At 37.5% G+C, this 18,366-nt stretch overlaps 1 protein-coding gene across 1 annotated transcript in view; it reads right to left on the bottom strand.

Annotated features, from left to right (window-relative positions):
* USH2A (usherin) overlaps positions 1-18,366 on the bottom strand; it is a 691,295-nt gene that overhangs the window by 388,278 nt on the left and 284,651 nt on the right. Inside the window, exon 29 of the mRNA XM_072814508.1 lies at positions 16,966-17,160. Within this exon, the coding sequence (XP_072670609.1) occupies positions 16,966-17,160 (195 nt within the window). The remainder of the gene's footprint in view (positions 1-16,965; positions 17,161-18,366) is intronic.

The following is an 18,366-nucleotide window of genomic DNA, read 5'->3' as shown; positions in this document are numbered from 1 at the left end:
TCACGTCTTCTCATTGCCAAGTTTGAATCTACTGTAAGAGTCTAAAATAAAACAACTGGCATGTCTGAATGAGTATAATGCCATAGTAACAAGACATGAAACAGCCCCCAGAAAATGACTTTTAATCCTACAGGAAACAAGAAAAACATGTTGGGATATAAGATTAGCTTCCTTTGTTTATCACTTAAGTTATGTGACATATGTGTAAAGCATTGTGTCTTAGGGATGGTCATGATTTAGTTGGGACAGAGGAATACCATGTCCAAAGAGACACAGTGGTTATACACATACAGGTTGGTGCTCTGAAATCTTTAGTATGCAGATGCCTAATATAACCAGGTAATACTATCATTGAGAAACATTGTGAAAGTAGTTCCATTATTTTACAGTTTTGAAAACTGACCTCACAAAATACCCTACCCTAAGACATTATTCCTTTCCAAATCATGGTGGAAGTACAAGGTCAGAATTATAACTTAGCAAGAAAGGTTTAAACGTAGACTTTAAGAAGGATCATGTCAAAGCATATACAGAATTCACATTCACTAAATGGCCCTTAGTGTTTTATTTAACCTCGCTTGCCTTCACTAAAGGAGTTACTTTGTCTGTATATGCATATTACAAAATTCCTTTGCTAAATTTTCCACCCCTAAACCTTAAGGATCTTAAAAATCAGGGAATACTCTTAAAACTTGCTTTCTTCAGCTTTGTGCTTTGGTAGAGAAGTTGGCCAAATTGTATTTCATAGAAAAATCCTGAGATTCTTAAAGAAAGATGCTGGAGAGAAACTAGATCATCTTTTAGGCCATTCATCAAAGTGTTCACATTTCCCATTTTAAGGCAGGTGAAACAATAATAAACACTGAGAAATGAGAGTGGCAAAATAGAAAAAAAAAAAAAAGAAGAAAAAGAAAGCTGATGTTTTGGTTCTTGCCAACTTCAAATCCCAGGTGGAAAGTTTTGGATGGTTTGTAAATCACACTTTCAAAAAATGTGCTGCACTTTCTGAGGCTGAAGTGGTATTTCTTTCCTATTTTCAGTGGGGATCTTGCTCATAATGTTTTGTCTCAAAGACAAAGTTTATCAAAACATTGGAATAATTTTTTTCCCCAAACATAAATCAGTAATATCCACTTCAAAAAGAAGAGTGGTGTAATGATTCAGCATTTTCTATTGTCAGGTTATGGTGAGGGGTTGGGAGGGCTGGTCAAACAAGTCATTGCCCCTAATTCAGAACAAAATCATCCTGTTGTCTGGGACATGTGGTTTACATCTTGTTTCTCAGTATGAAGAGGGTATGAGAATGGATTGAAGTTGATGGTTACAAGTTCTGCTGTTACCAAAGAAAAGGAGTAAGTATGCTCTCTCCAATTCTAACTCAGATAGCTTTTCTTGGATATATCCATAGAGACCATTGAGTGACTGGCCTAATGGCCGTACTTCAAAATATTACTTAGGTTATACACTCTTTAGGAAAAAAAAAAAGTAGTACTACTATGACAATATATCATCATCAAAAAGTATTTATCATTTCTTCTTCTCTATGCTTCTGGGAGAGGTGCGATAGAACACATTTGATCTTTACAAGGTTTCTAATCTAAGAAAATATTAGAGCTCGAAGGTTCCTAATGGTAGTACTACATAGATTAATACATAAAGCAGAATGCTTGCATATATGCAAGCAGACAAGGGCATTTATAAAATCTGGACATCCTAGCCCAGTGTGATAGGAGATCTATGTTTAATTAAAGACCAAGAAAAAGGATAATCATTGAAAGTACTTTTCAGTATTATATTAAAAAGAATACTGAAAAATATATAGCGGGACATATTTGCAAAGGAACCATAGGCAGAAAAATTCGGCATATATTCTGCATCCATAGAAAACCCAATAAGAGTGGGGTAATCTCCCTTTATGACACCTGCGGTATTTATAATAAAAGAGCACATCCTGACAGTGAGAAATTTTGAGATTGGCTGGGATATGAGTCTCCTTCTTTGAGAGACATCACAGAAGAGCCTTTTTTTTTTCCTTTGAATTTTAGACTGCCCCTACCTCTAGGCCAGCCAGATGACCTCTCAAATTCCCTTTCAGCCACAAAACTCTGTGAAATCAGAAAATGGTCCTAACCATGTCAGGAAACCTGCCAGTCTCTTTTGATAATGGAAGAGGATGAGCTGAAAAAACATTCAATAAGCATAAAGTAAGCATTATTGATGTCTTAAAAGTGTTAGTATCCCATGAAACACAGGAGTGTTGGTAACCAGATTAAAATCATTGGCACCAGCAGGACCAGATCTCTCACTGCGAAGCGATAATGCATTTTGCATTAATGCTTAACATTGAGAAATCCTGACATGCCACACCAAGGGAGCCTGAAGTAAAGTAAGTTTATTCCCTTCGAATTGCAGTCCTGTGGGCCTTGGTGCATGCAGAAAGCCCAAGCTGAAAGAATAGGGACAGGGACTTCATTTCCGGGAATAAAGCACATCACAGTAGAACATTTAAGCATCCTGGTGTATCTGAATCCAAACTCTGTGCTCTGAGGATTTCCACCTAGCAGAGGGCAATAGCCTTATCCAGGAGAACCTTGAAATTTAAAAGTCCCTCAAAATGATTTGGGGGAGCTCCTTGAATGCAAAGGACATGTCCCTTCACTTCTTTACGTGTCCTATTTTCCAGCAGCTCTTACAATGGTTTACTAAAGTTGGCACTTTGATGCTTGATGGAAAAACGAAGACTTTCCATCTGCTCAGAGCCACTCAGCTGTCCCCCTCCCTATAAGAGACTCCCACTCTTTCGATCCAGTCCAGGGAGTGGGCAAATAACAGATGTTGTTTCTTTTGACCAACGATGATTAGCTCCAACACTTTTCTTTGCTCCAGCCTCAAGTTTCAAAGGAGCCAAAGAGAAATCTCAGTCATTGGAGGCAGCGGCCTACCTAAGAGAAAGTCATTGTGGACCTGACCCCAGCTGTGCAAGCTTTTTTTTTTTTTAATTTAAATATTTTATTTATTTATTCATGAGAGAGAGAGAGAGAGAGAGAGAGAGAGACAGGCAGAGGGAGAAGCAGGCTCCATGCAGGGAGCCTGAGGGGGGACTTGATCCTGGGACCCCAGGATCACACCCTGGGCCAATAGCAGGTGCTAAACTGCTGAGCCACCCAGGGATCCCCTGTGCAAGCTTTTGAGCCTCTAACAGAACTCTGTGTGCTGAGAAGCAGGAAGACGATGAAAGAAGAGCCAGCTGTGACGTTGCCATTTCACGATGAACTCTTCTGACTAGATGCAGACAAGTATAAATGCTCTGGTCGGAAACCAGGCCTGAGACACAAAGCAAAATGGCATCATCCTTTTTTGAGGCCAAACATCTTTGGAGGAGGTAAAAAAAAAAAAAAAAAAGCCCATTTCTATTTACATACTTGAGCACACTCCTCCCCCCCCCCCACCCCCAGCTGCCAACCTAGGTGTTTGGCCGGCATCCACTGTAATCTGTTCTCCTTCATTATGTTAATCTGTGGGCGGAAAGATTTCTGTCATCTTCGAATCGCTTGTACAGCAATGGTAAACACCTTGCCCTGTCTGTAATTGGACAGGTGTCTGCATTGATGTCACCCAGCTTTTAATTCAATTAAAGAACTGGCTGCTCTACTCTCATTACCCACTCATTTCTGTTGCACTTTTAGTCTGGCAGGGAGATCTGCACGCAGCAATTGCCTACCCCGAGACCAAAGTCAGTGGTCCCCTCACAAAGATCATGCACAATATTTCAAATGGACTCTAACAATCCAGGAGTATTTTCATGTCAGCGAAGGCATTTGAAATCATACACACACTCCCTCTTGCCCTCACTCTGTTCCCTTCCCTCCCTCCCTCCCTCCCTCCCTCCCTCTCTCTCCCTTTAAATTCTATGTTATCTAAACAGTGTCTTCTCCCTACTAGCCAGTAATTAGGAGCAGTCCAGCAAACAGAAAAGCTGTTTCTAGCTTCTTCTCCCCAGGGCTTCTCTTCATCTCAAGAGAACTCATCAGAGTACAATGCTCTTATTTATTTGCTGGCATTTCACATTTGGATCAAGAAAGTGAGGGTGGGCAAGAGCAAGGCATTTATTAAGAGGGCCATCTGGTAAGGGATACCACACAGGCAGGGCTGCTACTGCTACCTGGAGACATAATGCAAGAACCCACCTTTTAAAACAAAACCAGCCAGAGGAAGGAAAGCAGAAGAGAGGGAGACCGTCCTGGTGTAAGATTCGGCTGCTGCGCCGATAAATTCTAATTTTTAAGTATACATTCCAGAATAAGTTTTGAGCTGCAAACCAACCCAGTGCATGAATTAAAGAGAGTAAATCAATCCAACATGCCATGCTTTCTGCCCACTTAAAGGAACCTCTGAAAATAAATTAAAGTTCTAACACAGACATTTTGACACAGTGACCCCATGAAACTGAATAATGACATTTGTTAAATATGGATGAAAATTTAATGGTCTAACAGAGATCTGGAAACACACCCAGGATGCTTCTCCTCTGGTTCTTAATAGCCTGCAAAGGTGGCAATTTGTTGTTGTTGCATTTTCCGGTAATATTTGAAATGAAAATAAGGATCTCTAATAATTGTCAAATGAAAGTCAATTTTCCTATGAACCAAAAAGTGGAACAGTAAACATCCTTACCCCAAACCTAAGGTAATCCCTTAAAAACTGTAAACCATTTTTTTTTTTTTACATTTAATTTCTTTCAAATGGCCTTTCTGATCTTGTTTCAAACTTCTAGTCGGGATTAGAAAATCATGTACCTTGGATCAAAAAACTAAACAGATTTTGATGCTTCCAAATAGGAAAGAAATTTTATTCTTTTATTTTCTTTATGAAATATAGGATCTAATCCTAGTCTTTGAGAATGGTTTACACAGGGATTTTAATTGACCTCAAACTGTTACCCAGTTAAGATTCTTCCAGCAGACTTACATCTAGCCTCAAATGTTTAGTCAATGCCTTTATGGAAAGAACTATAGGTTCTGTCATTTTCATTTTAATTCCACAATAGGTTTGAAGCCATCCACTCATGTTAGCTCTTCATCTGACCTCAGGGGCCAACACTGGGAATTCTTAGGACTCTCCAAGAAAATACTGGACTCAGATAACTAGGGAGGCAGGCAACGAGACAGGGGGAAAAGAAAAGAGAAATGAAAGTCATTGCTTATAGATGGGAGCCCTAGGTCCCCTACTATTATCCCATTGCTCGGACAGGGCTGCTGTAGGGCAGAGTGTAGAAAGGGTAGAAAGGGTTGCTCAAGTCCAACAGCAGAGCTGAGATCAGAACCTATGTCTTCTGCCTCCAAGATTATCCTTCTTGCTATTTGACCAAAACCTTTGTTCTACAAGATTTTAAAAAAGGGTTGAAATAATGTCCCTAAAAAGAACAGCACACTTTTTGTAGCAGATTACTTAAAATTACACCTTAAAATTTGTTAAAAGGTTCAAATGCATTGCTAAATCCTACTGTGTTTAAACAAGAAGTAGCATACTCATCCCCCCAAATGAGCAAGTGTGTATGTCTATAATATTCCCTTATAAGAACAACTGATTCATAAGATTTCTTGTACGGATGCACGTGTGTACATGTGTGCTTTTGAGTACAACATGAGACATGGAGATACACACACACACACACACACACACACACACACACAAAAAAGTGATTAGTTCCAAATGCAGTATGAATATAAAATGGTCAGAAGTTAGAAAACAGAAAAATTGGGGGTGACTGTTCTTTTTCTTTATTAAATCTGATCGGTAACCTTGAAGTATTTCTATCAACTACTGTGGTATCATGACATGGCTAGCTGATTATCACCATGCAGCAAAATTTATATGTCGCCATCATTTTTAAGCATGGTACATGTTACCAATAAGAAATCCGCATCCTGCAGTGCAGATTCTTACTTCATAAAAGAAAATGAATAACTTGTAAAAAGGTCTCTTTGAAGATTTCACAATGTGCAAGTAGTTCAGGCACATTATGTATTCAGGAGAGTTAGACAAAGCTATTAACTCATCAACACTGCATTACCTAATGAAATTCTTCTACATTAGCTAAGCAAGAACATTACATCATTTCTATTTTTACTATTTATGTCATAGGCCATATTTTTGTCCTGTGAATTTTTTCAGACCATTTCTTTCAAGATTTGCATTTAAAGAAATAGTTTGTAATAAACTACAAATATGGAACATTAATTTATGAGGTACTATAAAAATGGCAAAGACTTCCTCAAAATCCATCTTTTAAGAATACCATCAAAATGGATTTTTAAAGTTTTAAGAATCCTTTAAGAATACCATCAAAATGGATTTTGAAGTTTGCCTGTTGTGGCAGAGAACACTAAGTACCCTCTTATTACATATTTTCCTTTCCTTCTAAAGTAAAATACAAAGATAGCTGGACAAGTGGCCATTTTGAATAAGGACAACATTTCTTAGCAGCTAACTACTATCCCCATGTGACTATGAACTTAGTTCACAGACTTTTTAAATTCATAGACTTAAATTCATAGTCACATGACTATACCAGTACACACACAAGTATACAGAGTGGAGGAATAATTTCTGAAGTATGTCTTTGAAGTGAATGTGCATATCCTTTTTGAACCATCCCTCCTTCCTGCCTGCTGGATGGAAAGCAGACTGGATTGCTGAAGCTCATGCAGCCACCTTGGGCCATGAGGCAGCAGTCCAGTCCCTAGGATGGCATAACAAAAAGATGGAAGTGTATGGGTCCCTGTGAACATCCCTACATTGACTGTGGACACCTATTACCAGAAAAAATAAAAAGTTAATCTTGTCTAAGTCACTGTTATTTGGATCCTTTCAGTGAAATTAAATAAAAATGAAAACTCATCTTTATTATCTTTCCCCATAAAACCTTTGATTTTTAAAAAAATATAATATTCTACTTTAGAGACCACATTGTGACAGATAAAAGCAGCTTCCTTGGTATTTGTAGTTTAGCACAACAAAGAATATTAAGAAAAAACAATAATAAAAGCATATTGTAAAGGTAGGAAATAGTGCTAGCTTAGAATGGAGTAGATAATGCTTTTGTTTTTAATAAATGAATATTTTCTGTTCTGTGTAATTATCAGCATTATAGTAATACAGGCTTCCATTATTTTTAATTGCAAATTATAGCACTTGAGTTCCATTATGAGGTATAAGTTTGGGAACTAATTTTTAAATTCTATTTACTCTACCAACAGTTTTTTTCTCCATCGGGAATATGTATTTTAAGTTCCAAATATATGTTTAACTTGTGATAATTCTGTATATTATTACATAAAATTAGAGAACTACCGCACTGATGAGACTTTAGTAAGAACCACTAGTTCAATACTCCACTCGACAGGATAAAACAACATTAACATTTCATTAACTACAGAAGTGGTAGCAGAAAGTTGCATTTGTTCATTTGTCTAATTCTTCATCAGTTAAGAAAAATGTACTGATCGTCTACCTTGAGCAAGATACCAAGCAAGACTTAAACATAAAATATGATACTTGACCTGGGGAGCTTATTGTCTAATGAAAAAATAACAAAATAACACGTGTGCACAAAGCACATCCATAGGCAGTCTTAACAGTTTTGAAGTAAGAGTTCCTAGCTGAATAGAAAAAGAAACATTGAAGTTTTTTTTCTTTTTAAGATTTAACTAATTAATTAATTGATTGATTAAAGAGACAGAGAGAGTACAAGAGAGCATAAGCAGAGGGAGCAGAAAAGGAAGAAGGAGAAGCAGACTCCCCACTAAGCAGGGAGCTGGATGCGGGGCTCAATCCCAGACCCTGGGATCATGATCTGAGCCGAAGGCAGATGTTTAACCCACTGAGCCACCCAGGTGCCCTGAAGCTTTTATTACAATCATTTCTCTGCAGGTTTCTCAGATTCTCAGATAACTATAATGGTTTATATTATATAAACTTATATATATATATAACATATACGAATGTGTGCATATACATATACATTCATGCACAACCACAGAAAGAGTAGCATCACCCTTATTGAAGGACCAATGGCTGGGGTTAAGTTCCAAAGTCAGGCATAAGGCAAAATCGCTTATGATTTAAATTCTCCTTGACAGCTCCTTGTATGGTCCATAAAGTACAGTGCATTTGGTTTTGTGTATGCCTCTAACTTTTCATTAATCAAGGATTCCCTAGGGCTCTTGGGTCTTCATTCTTTGTGTAGGGACCCCAACAATGAGTTTTACTTTTTTTGTCAATGATTGGGAAAACCCTAAAATTATTTGCACATTCTTCCCGGATAACAGATACTGGCAATTTCAGGATTGGATAGCATCCTTTGCCTGTGACATTATTTTAAAAGGTTTTGTTTTTCATCTGTAGTTAAATGTTTGTAACTTAAGTACATGTAGACTAGATTCTACTATAAGGTTACAATTATATTTCCTACGCTGACTTGCATTGGGATCTTTTTTTCACTAAACCCCATGGGCATCCTGAAATTTAGAACTTGTTGTTGATCTGTTTTCCTGTTTCTTATATAAATAGTGAGCTCTGTGCCTTTCTACTGGACACCTGGGGATGGTGATAGGGGGTGGCCTTGCTAGAAACTCAGAATTTCACACCATCTCTATATCAACTGAATCAGACTGGATTTTACCAAGATCTCTTGTAATTCTCATTTCTTTTCCTTGGGCAACATTCAGAGGTACTGCCCCTAAGTTCCAGAGGATCAGAGGCCCTCTAACTCTGCCTCTATTTCTCCATTCACCCTCAGCATTATTCTGCCTGCAAAGCTAACACACCTGGTACAAGAGGCAGGAGAAAACAAAGCAGGGATAAATTCAAGCCCAGCAGGTGAAAAATGATATCTTCTCAGCTGACCATTCTCCCTCCTTGTTTCATGTTCCTAAATATATAATCCCCAGACCTTCTTCAAGAGAATCAATTGGAACACTCCAGTTGATGGTAATGCAGATTTACAAAGCCTAGCTCAAGTATACAGACTCTTGTGTAGGAGACCCAAGAATCTGTATCTTATAAGCAACCCAGAAATCACTTTATGACCAAAAGAGTTAAGAATCACTCGTTTTTACTACCAAGATACAGAAGAGAAAGAAAAACGAAAAGCAGATCTTTAGTATGCAACCCAATTTCTTTAAGTAGAAGATTAGAGTCTATTGTATATGAGGACTGAACCAATTTTAGTACAAAAGCTATAATATGAGTTGCATTATAAATTAAAATGTCTTTCATTTATTTTTCTACATAAATTTAGACTCATTTGGGTAATCTGAGAGGTTATCGGTTCTTCTGCTCAACTACAGTGAATAATAAATATAATTAATTATCATTATTTATCATTATAAACAAGGAATATATAACTATTTGGCTTTAGCTCAATGCAACAATGAAACTGAGAAAATATTTTTTGTGTACCAATTATAGCCCTAGCACTATGCCAAATTCTATCCCAATTATGCAGATAAGTTTATATGTTTAATATCTTAAGGGAAAAAAATATTGCATATGTGCAAATTCTTGAATCCACTCATTCTTGACATAATTTCAAATCAAATTGTGAAGTCACTTTCTGAGCAGCCCTTGGTTTGAAGGGAAATGCCAGGACTGTCTCTCTGGGAAGCAACTTCGCATGTTAACAGGGCTGGAGGGAAAATCAGCAAAGGCTACCAGAGTTAATTGGAGCCCTTTGCAACAAGTCTAAAGATACACTGGAGTGATAACTGCAGGGCTTTCTACCCTGAGGCTCCAGCTGAGGAAATGAACTTTCAAGAACTCCCCGCTCTGAACCCTGGCCTTGAGAGGGCACAGAATCCAGACCCTGCAGCCCAAAGGGGCCCATTTGCTCCTGAGCGGGGCTGTTAACCCTTGGACTCTCCACTGCTACTGGGATTTATCTCATTTAATCCACCGGTAGCCAAATTCATGAATGGTAAATACTGTGCCCCACTATTCTATTCTTCCGCTGCTTAGTTAATATTCATTTTTTTCCCTTTTGCTTTCTGTATTTTGTGTGATCATAATTTTCTACTTCCTCCCAATACTCAGGCACTCAATTTTTGTTGTCCCATGATTTTCCTTTGCTAATTTTATCTACTTCATTTTCATATTTTATCATTTTTATATAGATATTTATCCTTTTTTGTCCTACGTTTTCAAGTTTCAGGTGGGAGGTGAAAGTGGCTATAAGCATTTCTGGGTAAAACTGAGACTTGCTCACAGTGTCAAATGCCTCCCTTCAATCGTGTTTCCCATTGCTGGCTGTACAACAGAATTTTCTGCAGACACTAAAGATATAGATGCCCAGGCTGCATTCTAAACTAAAAAATCAGACACTTTGTAGGTGGAGCCTGGGCATCAGGATTTTGTTAAAGCTCCCTAGGTAGTTCAGTGTGCACTCATGGTTCAGAACCACAGCCTTACAAGAATACCAATGAAATGACCAAAGATTTAGAAATAGCTGGAAGGAGTCCAGGCAAACACAAATGGACTACTAGAGTAAGAGCCCAGGGCAAACTGAACCCACAGCTGGGCACAGAATGCCCACAGCTTCTCAGAACTCCTCATTCACCAAACACTGGGGAGAAAGGTGTTGAGATTCATATATTGCTGTGAGTCTACTGCAATTTTTACCACAACTGACCTGGCATGATCCCAGTGAAGGTTTTTTATCAACAGAAACCAAATGTCTAGTCAGGTGATTTGAAAATTATTTAATTGTCCTGAGTGAACACTGAAGCTGAAGGTAAATTTAGGGATGGAGCAAATGAACTATGGACGTGGGAGCTGGGGATGCATTTGGCCAACGAGAAGAATATCTGTGACTCAAAAGGAAGAGAGCATAGAACTTCAAGTACATACAGACTATTATGCTCTGGGGGAGACTGAATTCAGGAAACCTGTAAAATTTTTAAATCCTCAGTTTCATGCTATTAATATGATCTAAAAGAACTTGGAGTCCATGACGCCAGAGATGGAAGGTAAGTGGTAAAAGACAGGGATGAAAAACTGAGAATACTGGGAGGTAGGCAGAAATCCAGGTGAATTGGATGAAATGAGGAACAAATGCAAATCATAGAAAAGATTGAAATAGAAAAATTTAAAAATCACCTTAGAAAGTTCAAAGAGCAGAATCAATCATGAAAAATCAGAAAATGAAAAGGGAATGAATTACTAAGTCATACCTAGAATTATAAGAATTAATTCGTTGAACACTCACTATGTGCCTGTTTCTGAGCAAAATATTCCATACAGACAATTCATTTTTTTTATATTCACAATTCCATAACAGGTTTTTACATTCAGTTTATAGGTAAGAACATGGGATTCTTATATAGGGATATGTTTTTCAACGTGCCTGGGATCATCATCAGCTATCATCAGCTAACAAGTGACATAGCTGGAATTTGAACCTTACTGACTGGACTCTGCAAGCTGTGTATTGGACCACAAAAATAGAGCAAACTGGGAAAAAATAGATAATGTTGAAAACTGCTCTTTCTTACCAGAAGAAACAATGATATATACAACAGCAAACTTTCCAAGCCAAGGAAGGACCCAAGTCTGAAGAATAAAAGAGCTTGCTCTATAACAGAAAGAAATACATGAAAAGACACCAACACATTTTATAATAACTTAATTGGTTAAGAACCCTATGTAAACCAATACAGCTAAATTACCTTGTGGATCCAGTATTGACATTGCCTCAAAAAAAAAAAAAATGCCATTTTAACAACCAAAAGTAAACAATAAAATCTCATCAAAGTCACTTCAGAAATGCTAAAAGGGGGATTAATTTAAGGTCAATTACAAAATTGGTTGTGATCTACTTTGCTTATGTTCCTCTCTCAGTACCCTGTTATCTCAACCAAATCGCAAAGCAGCTTCCACTATGCAATCACCACACCCCTCACACCTCCAGCAAATCCAGCTCTCTGGCTTCACTTCCTTACTCCCACCACATTTTCTAGTATTACTTTCTCTTTACCGTTAAATGCTCCATAATCTTTAAGATTACCTCCTACATATGTCTGTGTCTGTGGATTTTCAAACCCCTTGAAAGAAAGCAGTTAAAGAATTCGTAGTCCACACAGGCAAGAATAAAAAAATAAAAGAATAGTTTTTAAAAGTATTAAAAATAACAAAAGTGGAAAGTATGAAATATGATGGTAGAAATAAGGGCAGTTATATAAATTATAAAAATAAATATAAGTTAAACTGCCAATTCAATTTCAAATTGAAGAGAAAACTAAATCAAATGAGATTCTATTTATAGAGATATACCTAAAATGATTTTGAACATTAAAAATATGAATAATGAATGTAAAGTAATAAGAAAAAGGAAAATACACTGAAAAAGCAAGTTTCCAAAAGAGAAATTAATAAAATTACATTAGTAGTTGAGACTTTTCCTTAGTTTCAATACAGATTGGGTATTTAAAAATAAATAATAATTGGTCAATAGTTCTCTAATTTTATTTTCTCATACACATTCACATGATTGATAGGACCTATAGTAATATCCAATAATAAATATATTGTACTGGTTTTCATTCTAGGGGGTTATTTCCCTCCATAGGAATATCCTTCAGAATCTTAGGAGAGGCTAGTATAATTTGTAAAGCCTCTCTGTCCCCTCTTTCTGATATGATTTAACTTCAAATTTAGAATTACTAATTCAGAGAATATGCATTATATATTATCAATAGGGCATATCCAATAAAAACAAATATTAGTCTACCCTGAATGGAGATATTTTCAAATCGCTCATAGAAAATTAACAGAAAAATTTTGAAATACTATGTTAACTACAGAAAACTTTTTTTAATAAAATTAAAATAAAAAGAAAAGAAAAATGAGAAATGAGGGTTGCAACATATAATGCAAACATAAGTATAATATTCTTCATATGTAAAGAGATATTTTAAATCAATGAGAAAAATACGAGTCTTCCAATAGAAAAATTGACAATGAAACTTGCTAGGAATGTCATAAAAGAAATACAAATGACCAGTAAATACTGAAAATACTTAATGTCTCTAGTAATCAAGCCAAATCAAAACCATATTCTGCTATATTTTGAGAAATTACAAAGTTGTTTTTAAACTCTAAAACTTGTTCAGCTGAGATGAAATGAAATGTACCCTCTTGTATTGTGCTTACTCCGGTAAGTATATTTTGTACAGCCTTTTGGCATATAATTTGGTAGTATACAAATCATTATCCTTTGTTGAGAAATTATTATATGTTAAGCATTGTGCCACACACCTTAAAAATACCTGATAGCTAACATTTATACACTGCAATCCATGTATCAAATGCTGTTGTGTGTTCTTTACATATACACAGATTCATTTGATCCTGACAGCTAAGCTACAAAGTAGGTAGTTATTTCATTCCCATTGATTTGTAGGGAATCAGAAACACACAGGTGTTAACTGATTTGTACAAGTTTCCAAAGCTAAAAAGCATTATAGCTAGAATATCATAACACTTAATATTTTTAATATTCTCCCAAGATAAATATTATTATCTCTTTCATAGGTTAAGACATTAAAGAAAGGTCCAAGAGGACACATAAGTTCCCCAAATTCAGGGACGTGAGGTAGCCAAGTTTTGTATCAATGTCTGCTTGACTTCAAAGTCCAAGAGTGTATAATGTTTTAAAAGGCTTTGACTCAGTTGTTCCATTTTGAGATATTCATCTTACCATTATTATTGAGAATTCCTTCAAAGATTTATATAGAGACTTTAAAAAAATCATATTAATTATAAAAGCAAAAGTTGGAAGTCCAGAAAATGATGAGACGCTAAGACAAACCGAGATTTGGACAGAGACAGTAGAAAACAACTGAAGGATTCTGAAGAGAAAGCACGATGTCTGGTTGCTTTCTGGAATGGACTTACAGTGAGGTTAGTGGGAAAGAGGATCACAGTTGTCTAGGTAAGAGATTGGAGTGGTTTGGCTTGACAGTAGATATGGGGAGAGATAGCTGAATTTAACACATAATTTGGAAAATCGGTCAATAAACATGGATATGAGGCATGAAGAGAATGTGAAAAGTTGAACAAAATTCTCAAGCTTGATTAGCTGGATGTCTGCAGGTGTCATTTATTGACACTGGTTATGCAGGAGAACAGGAGTTCAGGTTTGGATATGGTCAGTTCAGATTATGAGATTGGATATGGTCAGAGATTATGAGACATCTGTTAGAAATGTCCATCTTTCCAAATGCCCATTGAATACAGACATTTGGAGATCTAGGTGGGATGTGGACTGAGGAGTCAGTACCATCTATATGGTATTTGATGCTGGGAATTGATGAGGTTCCTGGAACAAGACTGTAGAAAAACAGAAAGAGAGTGAAAGATTCCAGGTCTAAACTCTGAGGTTCTCCAAAATGTAGAGTCAAGCTTCAGAAAGATAAAGAAAGGAAACCAAATAAAGGGGCTGAGAACTGGGAGGTGAACAGCAGGGTCATTGAAGCAAAGAAATATTTCAAGAAACAATGAATAGTTTACTATGCCTAATGATGTTGAGCAGTCAAGATCAAGACTGTAGTGGTCTTTATATAGGTAAATAGGGAAGTGCCCAGAAGTCCCATAAAGTGAAGAAATGGGAGCAACATCCACAAATATTCTTGCTAGAAGCAAGTTTGGGAAGAGGAGAGAGGGAGCCATAGGTGGAAAGGAATCTAGATAAAAGGAAGGTTTTTAATCATTGGTTCAAGTCTGTTTGTTTATGTTTAACAATGTGAGTGGATAGAGTTTGAATGATCCTGGGAAGAATCCATGTGGGCAGTGGTTATCCCAACTTTGGCATGCATCAGAATCAGATAAGGAGGGCTTATAAAACAAGGATTACAGGGCAGTCTGGGTGGCTCAGTGGTTTAGTGCCTGCCTTCGGCCCAGGGTGTGATCCTGAAGACCTGTGATCAAGTCCCGCATCGGTCTCCCTGCATGGAGCCTGCTTCTCCCTCCTCCTGTGTCTCTGCCTCTCTCTCTCTCTCTCTCTGTTATAAATAAATAAATCTTTTAAAAAATCTTAAAATAAATAAATAAATAAAACAAGGATTGCTGAGCTCTGCCTCCATAGTTACTGATCCAACATGTGTGGGTGGGCTAGAGAATTTGCATTAACAATGAGGTCTCAGGTGATGCCATTGATGCTGGTCCCAGAGCCATAACTTGTGAACCATTATCATGGAGAGAGAGATTAAAATATGATTGGGAGGGGGGCACCTGGGTAGCTCAGTGGTTGAGCATTTGTCTTTGGCTCAGGTCGTGATCCCAGAGTTCTGGAATTGAGTCCCACATCAGGCTCCTTGCAGGGAGCCTGCTTCTCCCTCTGCCTATGTCTCTGCCCCTTTCTCTGTATCTCTCATGCATAAATAAAGAAAATATTTTAAAAACATATGATCGGGAGGGAGAGAAGCTATCAATCACATCTTTGAAAAGGCAGGAAGAGTCAGAGGTCCAGAGGACTTTTGAAGATTTTATTTTTTATAGAATAATGAAAGCTTTGTACAAACAGGAAGGAAAAGAAAAAAATGTAAAAATTAAAGATAATAATGATGGCAAATACTTCTAATGTGCCAAAAAGAATTTTAAATGTCGTAGCAAGCATTAATGCATTTCACCCCTAATAACAACCTTATCACTCAGAAAAATGCAATTAATATATATGTTTGCTAGTAAGAGAGTGACAGAAATCCTATATGTTGGATTCTGTTTCTTCTCTGGTGTCTAAGATGATCTAATGTGAGACCATCAGCTGAGTGGGAGGAGGAAGGGAGGTTAGCATTTAGATAGTTTGGAAAAATCTAAAATATTTAATGAGGAGGATAGGAGAAGGAGCTTATTATAGAAATACGGTACAGTTGGCATCATTACCGAGTGCCCATTTGAAAATGAGGACTGAGAATTTGTAGTGACAAACTGCTCATTTTTTCCCGGCTCACTTAGCTCTAATGTGCAGCCCGGGCAAAGGCAAACAATGGGCTTAATCGGGTTGGCTTTCATCAGGTGGGTAAAATAGGGAAGAAGGAACTGGAAGATGGGAAATTTTGTTTAATTGGTTATAGATTTGGGTGGTAGTTTCTAAGGAATCTAAAGAAGGATGAAAAGACTAGATGGCGTTGACCAACAGACATCAAAAGGTAATAAAATCCATATAGTTTTTCAAGTTATAAAATTCTTTGACAGGAAAATTTTTTTTCTATCAAATTTGTTGATGCATTTTACTTTTTTTGGTCAAAGGCTTAATAAATCTGACTCTGCATTTAAATGTGCTTTAACATTTCATGAAGCTGAAAACTGCTGTCTTACTACATGTGCACATGTTTGAGTATGGGACACACGTGCAATGTGTATGAGCACATTGTCCTGCAATCGTTCTGCATGGCATGGCGCCCTGTGAGAAATTGATTCACTGGGTTGCCAGTCAAACTGCTGGTGCTCTCATACTCCCCAACCTTGGACATAATTAGGTTTAATCAACAATTTTCCAATAAATAATGGTGCTATGAACTTGGGCTAGTCCCAAAGAGTACATTTTTGCATGGTGAAATGGGTAAGCTGGTCCTGTAGGGTATACCTAGGACTCCGATATGAGGCATATGGGGTGTTTAAGGGCTAGGGCAACCTGTCCCCTTATCTTTTGGGAAAGAGAGGGTCTCAACCTTGTGATAAAGCTCTCCATAAGAGCCCATTAACGTTATAGAATCATCCTCTTCCTCCTAGGCAGATATAAGCTTCCATCTCTTATATCAAGATGGCTCTTGCTGTTTTTAACCAGGCAAAAATATAGGAATAGCTCATTTTTGAAAAAAAAAAAAAAAACCCTTAAAGAATGTTTTCATTTAGAATCAAAACAAAAAAAAATATATGAATACAGTCTGCTCCTTGAGGAATCACCTTTACCTGTGAGGGTGCTGGTATTGAAAAGCTCAGACGTGGCTGAGGGCCTACGGGGTGAATGGGGGTCATCCTCACTGTAGGCTCGCAGAACGTACTTCTCAATTACTCCTCTCACCACAACGGGTTCGTCCCAGGTCACCTCAATGCTATATCCGTTTACGCTGCGGACTCTTGAGGGAGTTGGCACACTTTGTGGAGCTGTGAAAGAATAAAAGAGAAAACAGGGAAAATGGCCGTTCTCAGAAGACTCTTGCTCCTATTCTTCACTTTTAATGGCCGCAGTAAATCAGACTCAACCATTAGCATAAATACAATTTATTAGAGTTGTAACTTTTCAGCATTGATTTAATATGACTGCACATCTTGAGCCATTCAGTTTAAGCGATATTTCAAAACCATCAAAACTCCATCGACATAACGTTCTTTCAAGTCTAGTCCAGGTTTTCCAAAAACATTTAATGTACCAGACATGTTTTAAACATCACTCATAAAGGAGGAGGTGGATGGTAGGCAGATAACAAGTTCAAACAATATAATGATGTACCCCTTTGAAGCGAGATAATTAGACTGTTATTATACATAGTGGTTTGACACTTTTATATCTTCAGTGTATTAGCCAAAAAATATCACAAATGTGATTGGATTGTACTTGAACGTCTGATCTAATTTTCCAAATTCAATTGTTTTTTCAAATTAATTTCGAAAAAGCGAAGTTCTCCCAGATATGATATACAGGATACATTCCTAATTGCATTTCAGGGGGTAGAGTAACTGGTGCCCTTGAGATCATACAAAATCACTTTCAGAGATACTCTCTTCAGAGCAGCTCAGAAATAACACAGAATGAGGAAGTTTAAGGGAATCGCAAAACCTCACTCACAAGCTGAGTCCCCTAATTTTAAAAATCCATAACCTTTAACTATTTATTAGATATTTCCACCGTTCTGATCAGTAACAACTTCATCACAGCCGACTGCTCTGGGAACACTGAGAAAAACCCAAGGAACTCCATGGCAGGATGATGGATGAGAGGCCGGCTCTCGCTGCCCGTGGACTCCTGAGCCCTGTTGATGGAGGATCACTCTGGTTTTCCCACATCAAATATCCTCCTTCTCTGACTTTACTGTTCAGACCAATAAAATAGGACAGCTTCAAGGGAAACAAAGTGAACACAGAGTGGGGGGAGACGTCCAGAGGCCGAGAACCACTGTCTGCGCTGTTAAAACACCACGGGTGCCTATGGAAAGCCCACAGGCCACGCAATCAAGATGCAAGCAAAGGGACAACGGGAGTGATGTTGATTTTATTAGTTCTGAAATGTGGTACAGGGCAAAGTACAGTGCCGTCTAACAGATGGCCTTCTCATAAGGGACAGAGCAAAACTGACTCAAAAATAATTAAATA

The sequence above is a fragment of the Canis lupus genome, chromosome 38 (genome assembly GCF_048164855.1).
Source record: "Canis lupus baileyi chromosome 38, mCanLup2.hap1, whole genome shotgun sequence".
Taxonomy (NCBI): domain Eukaryota; kingdom Metazoa; phylum Chordata; class Mammalia; order Carnivora; family Canidae; genus Canis; species Canis lupus.
Note: the sequence above shows the minus strand (reverse complement) of the source record. Positions and strands in the feature narration are given on the sequence as shown.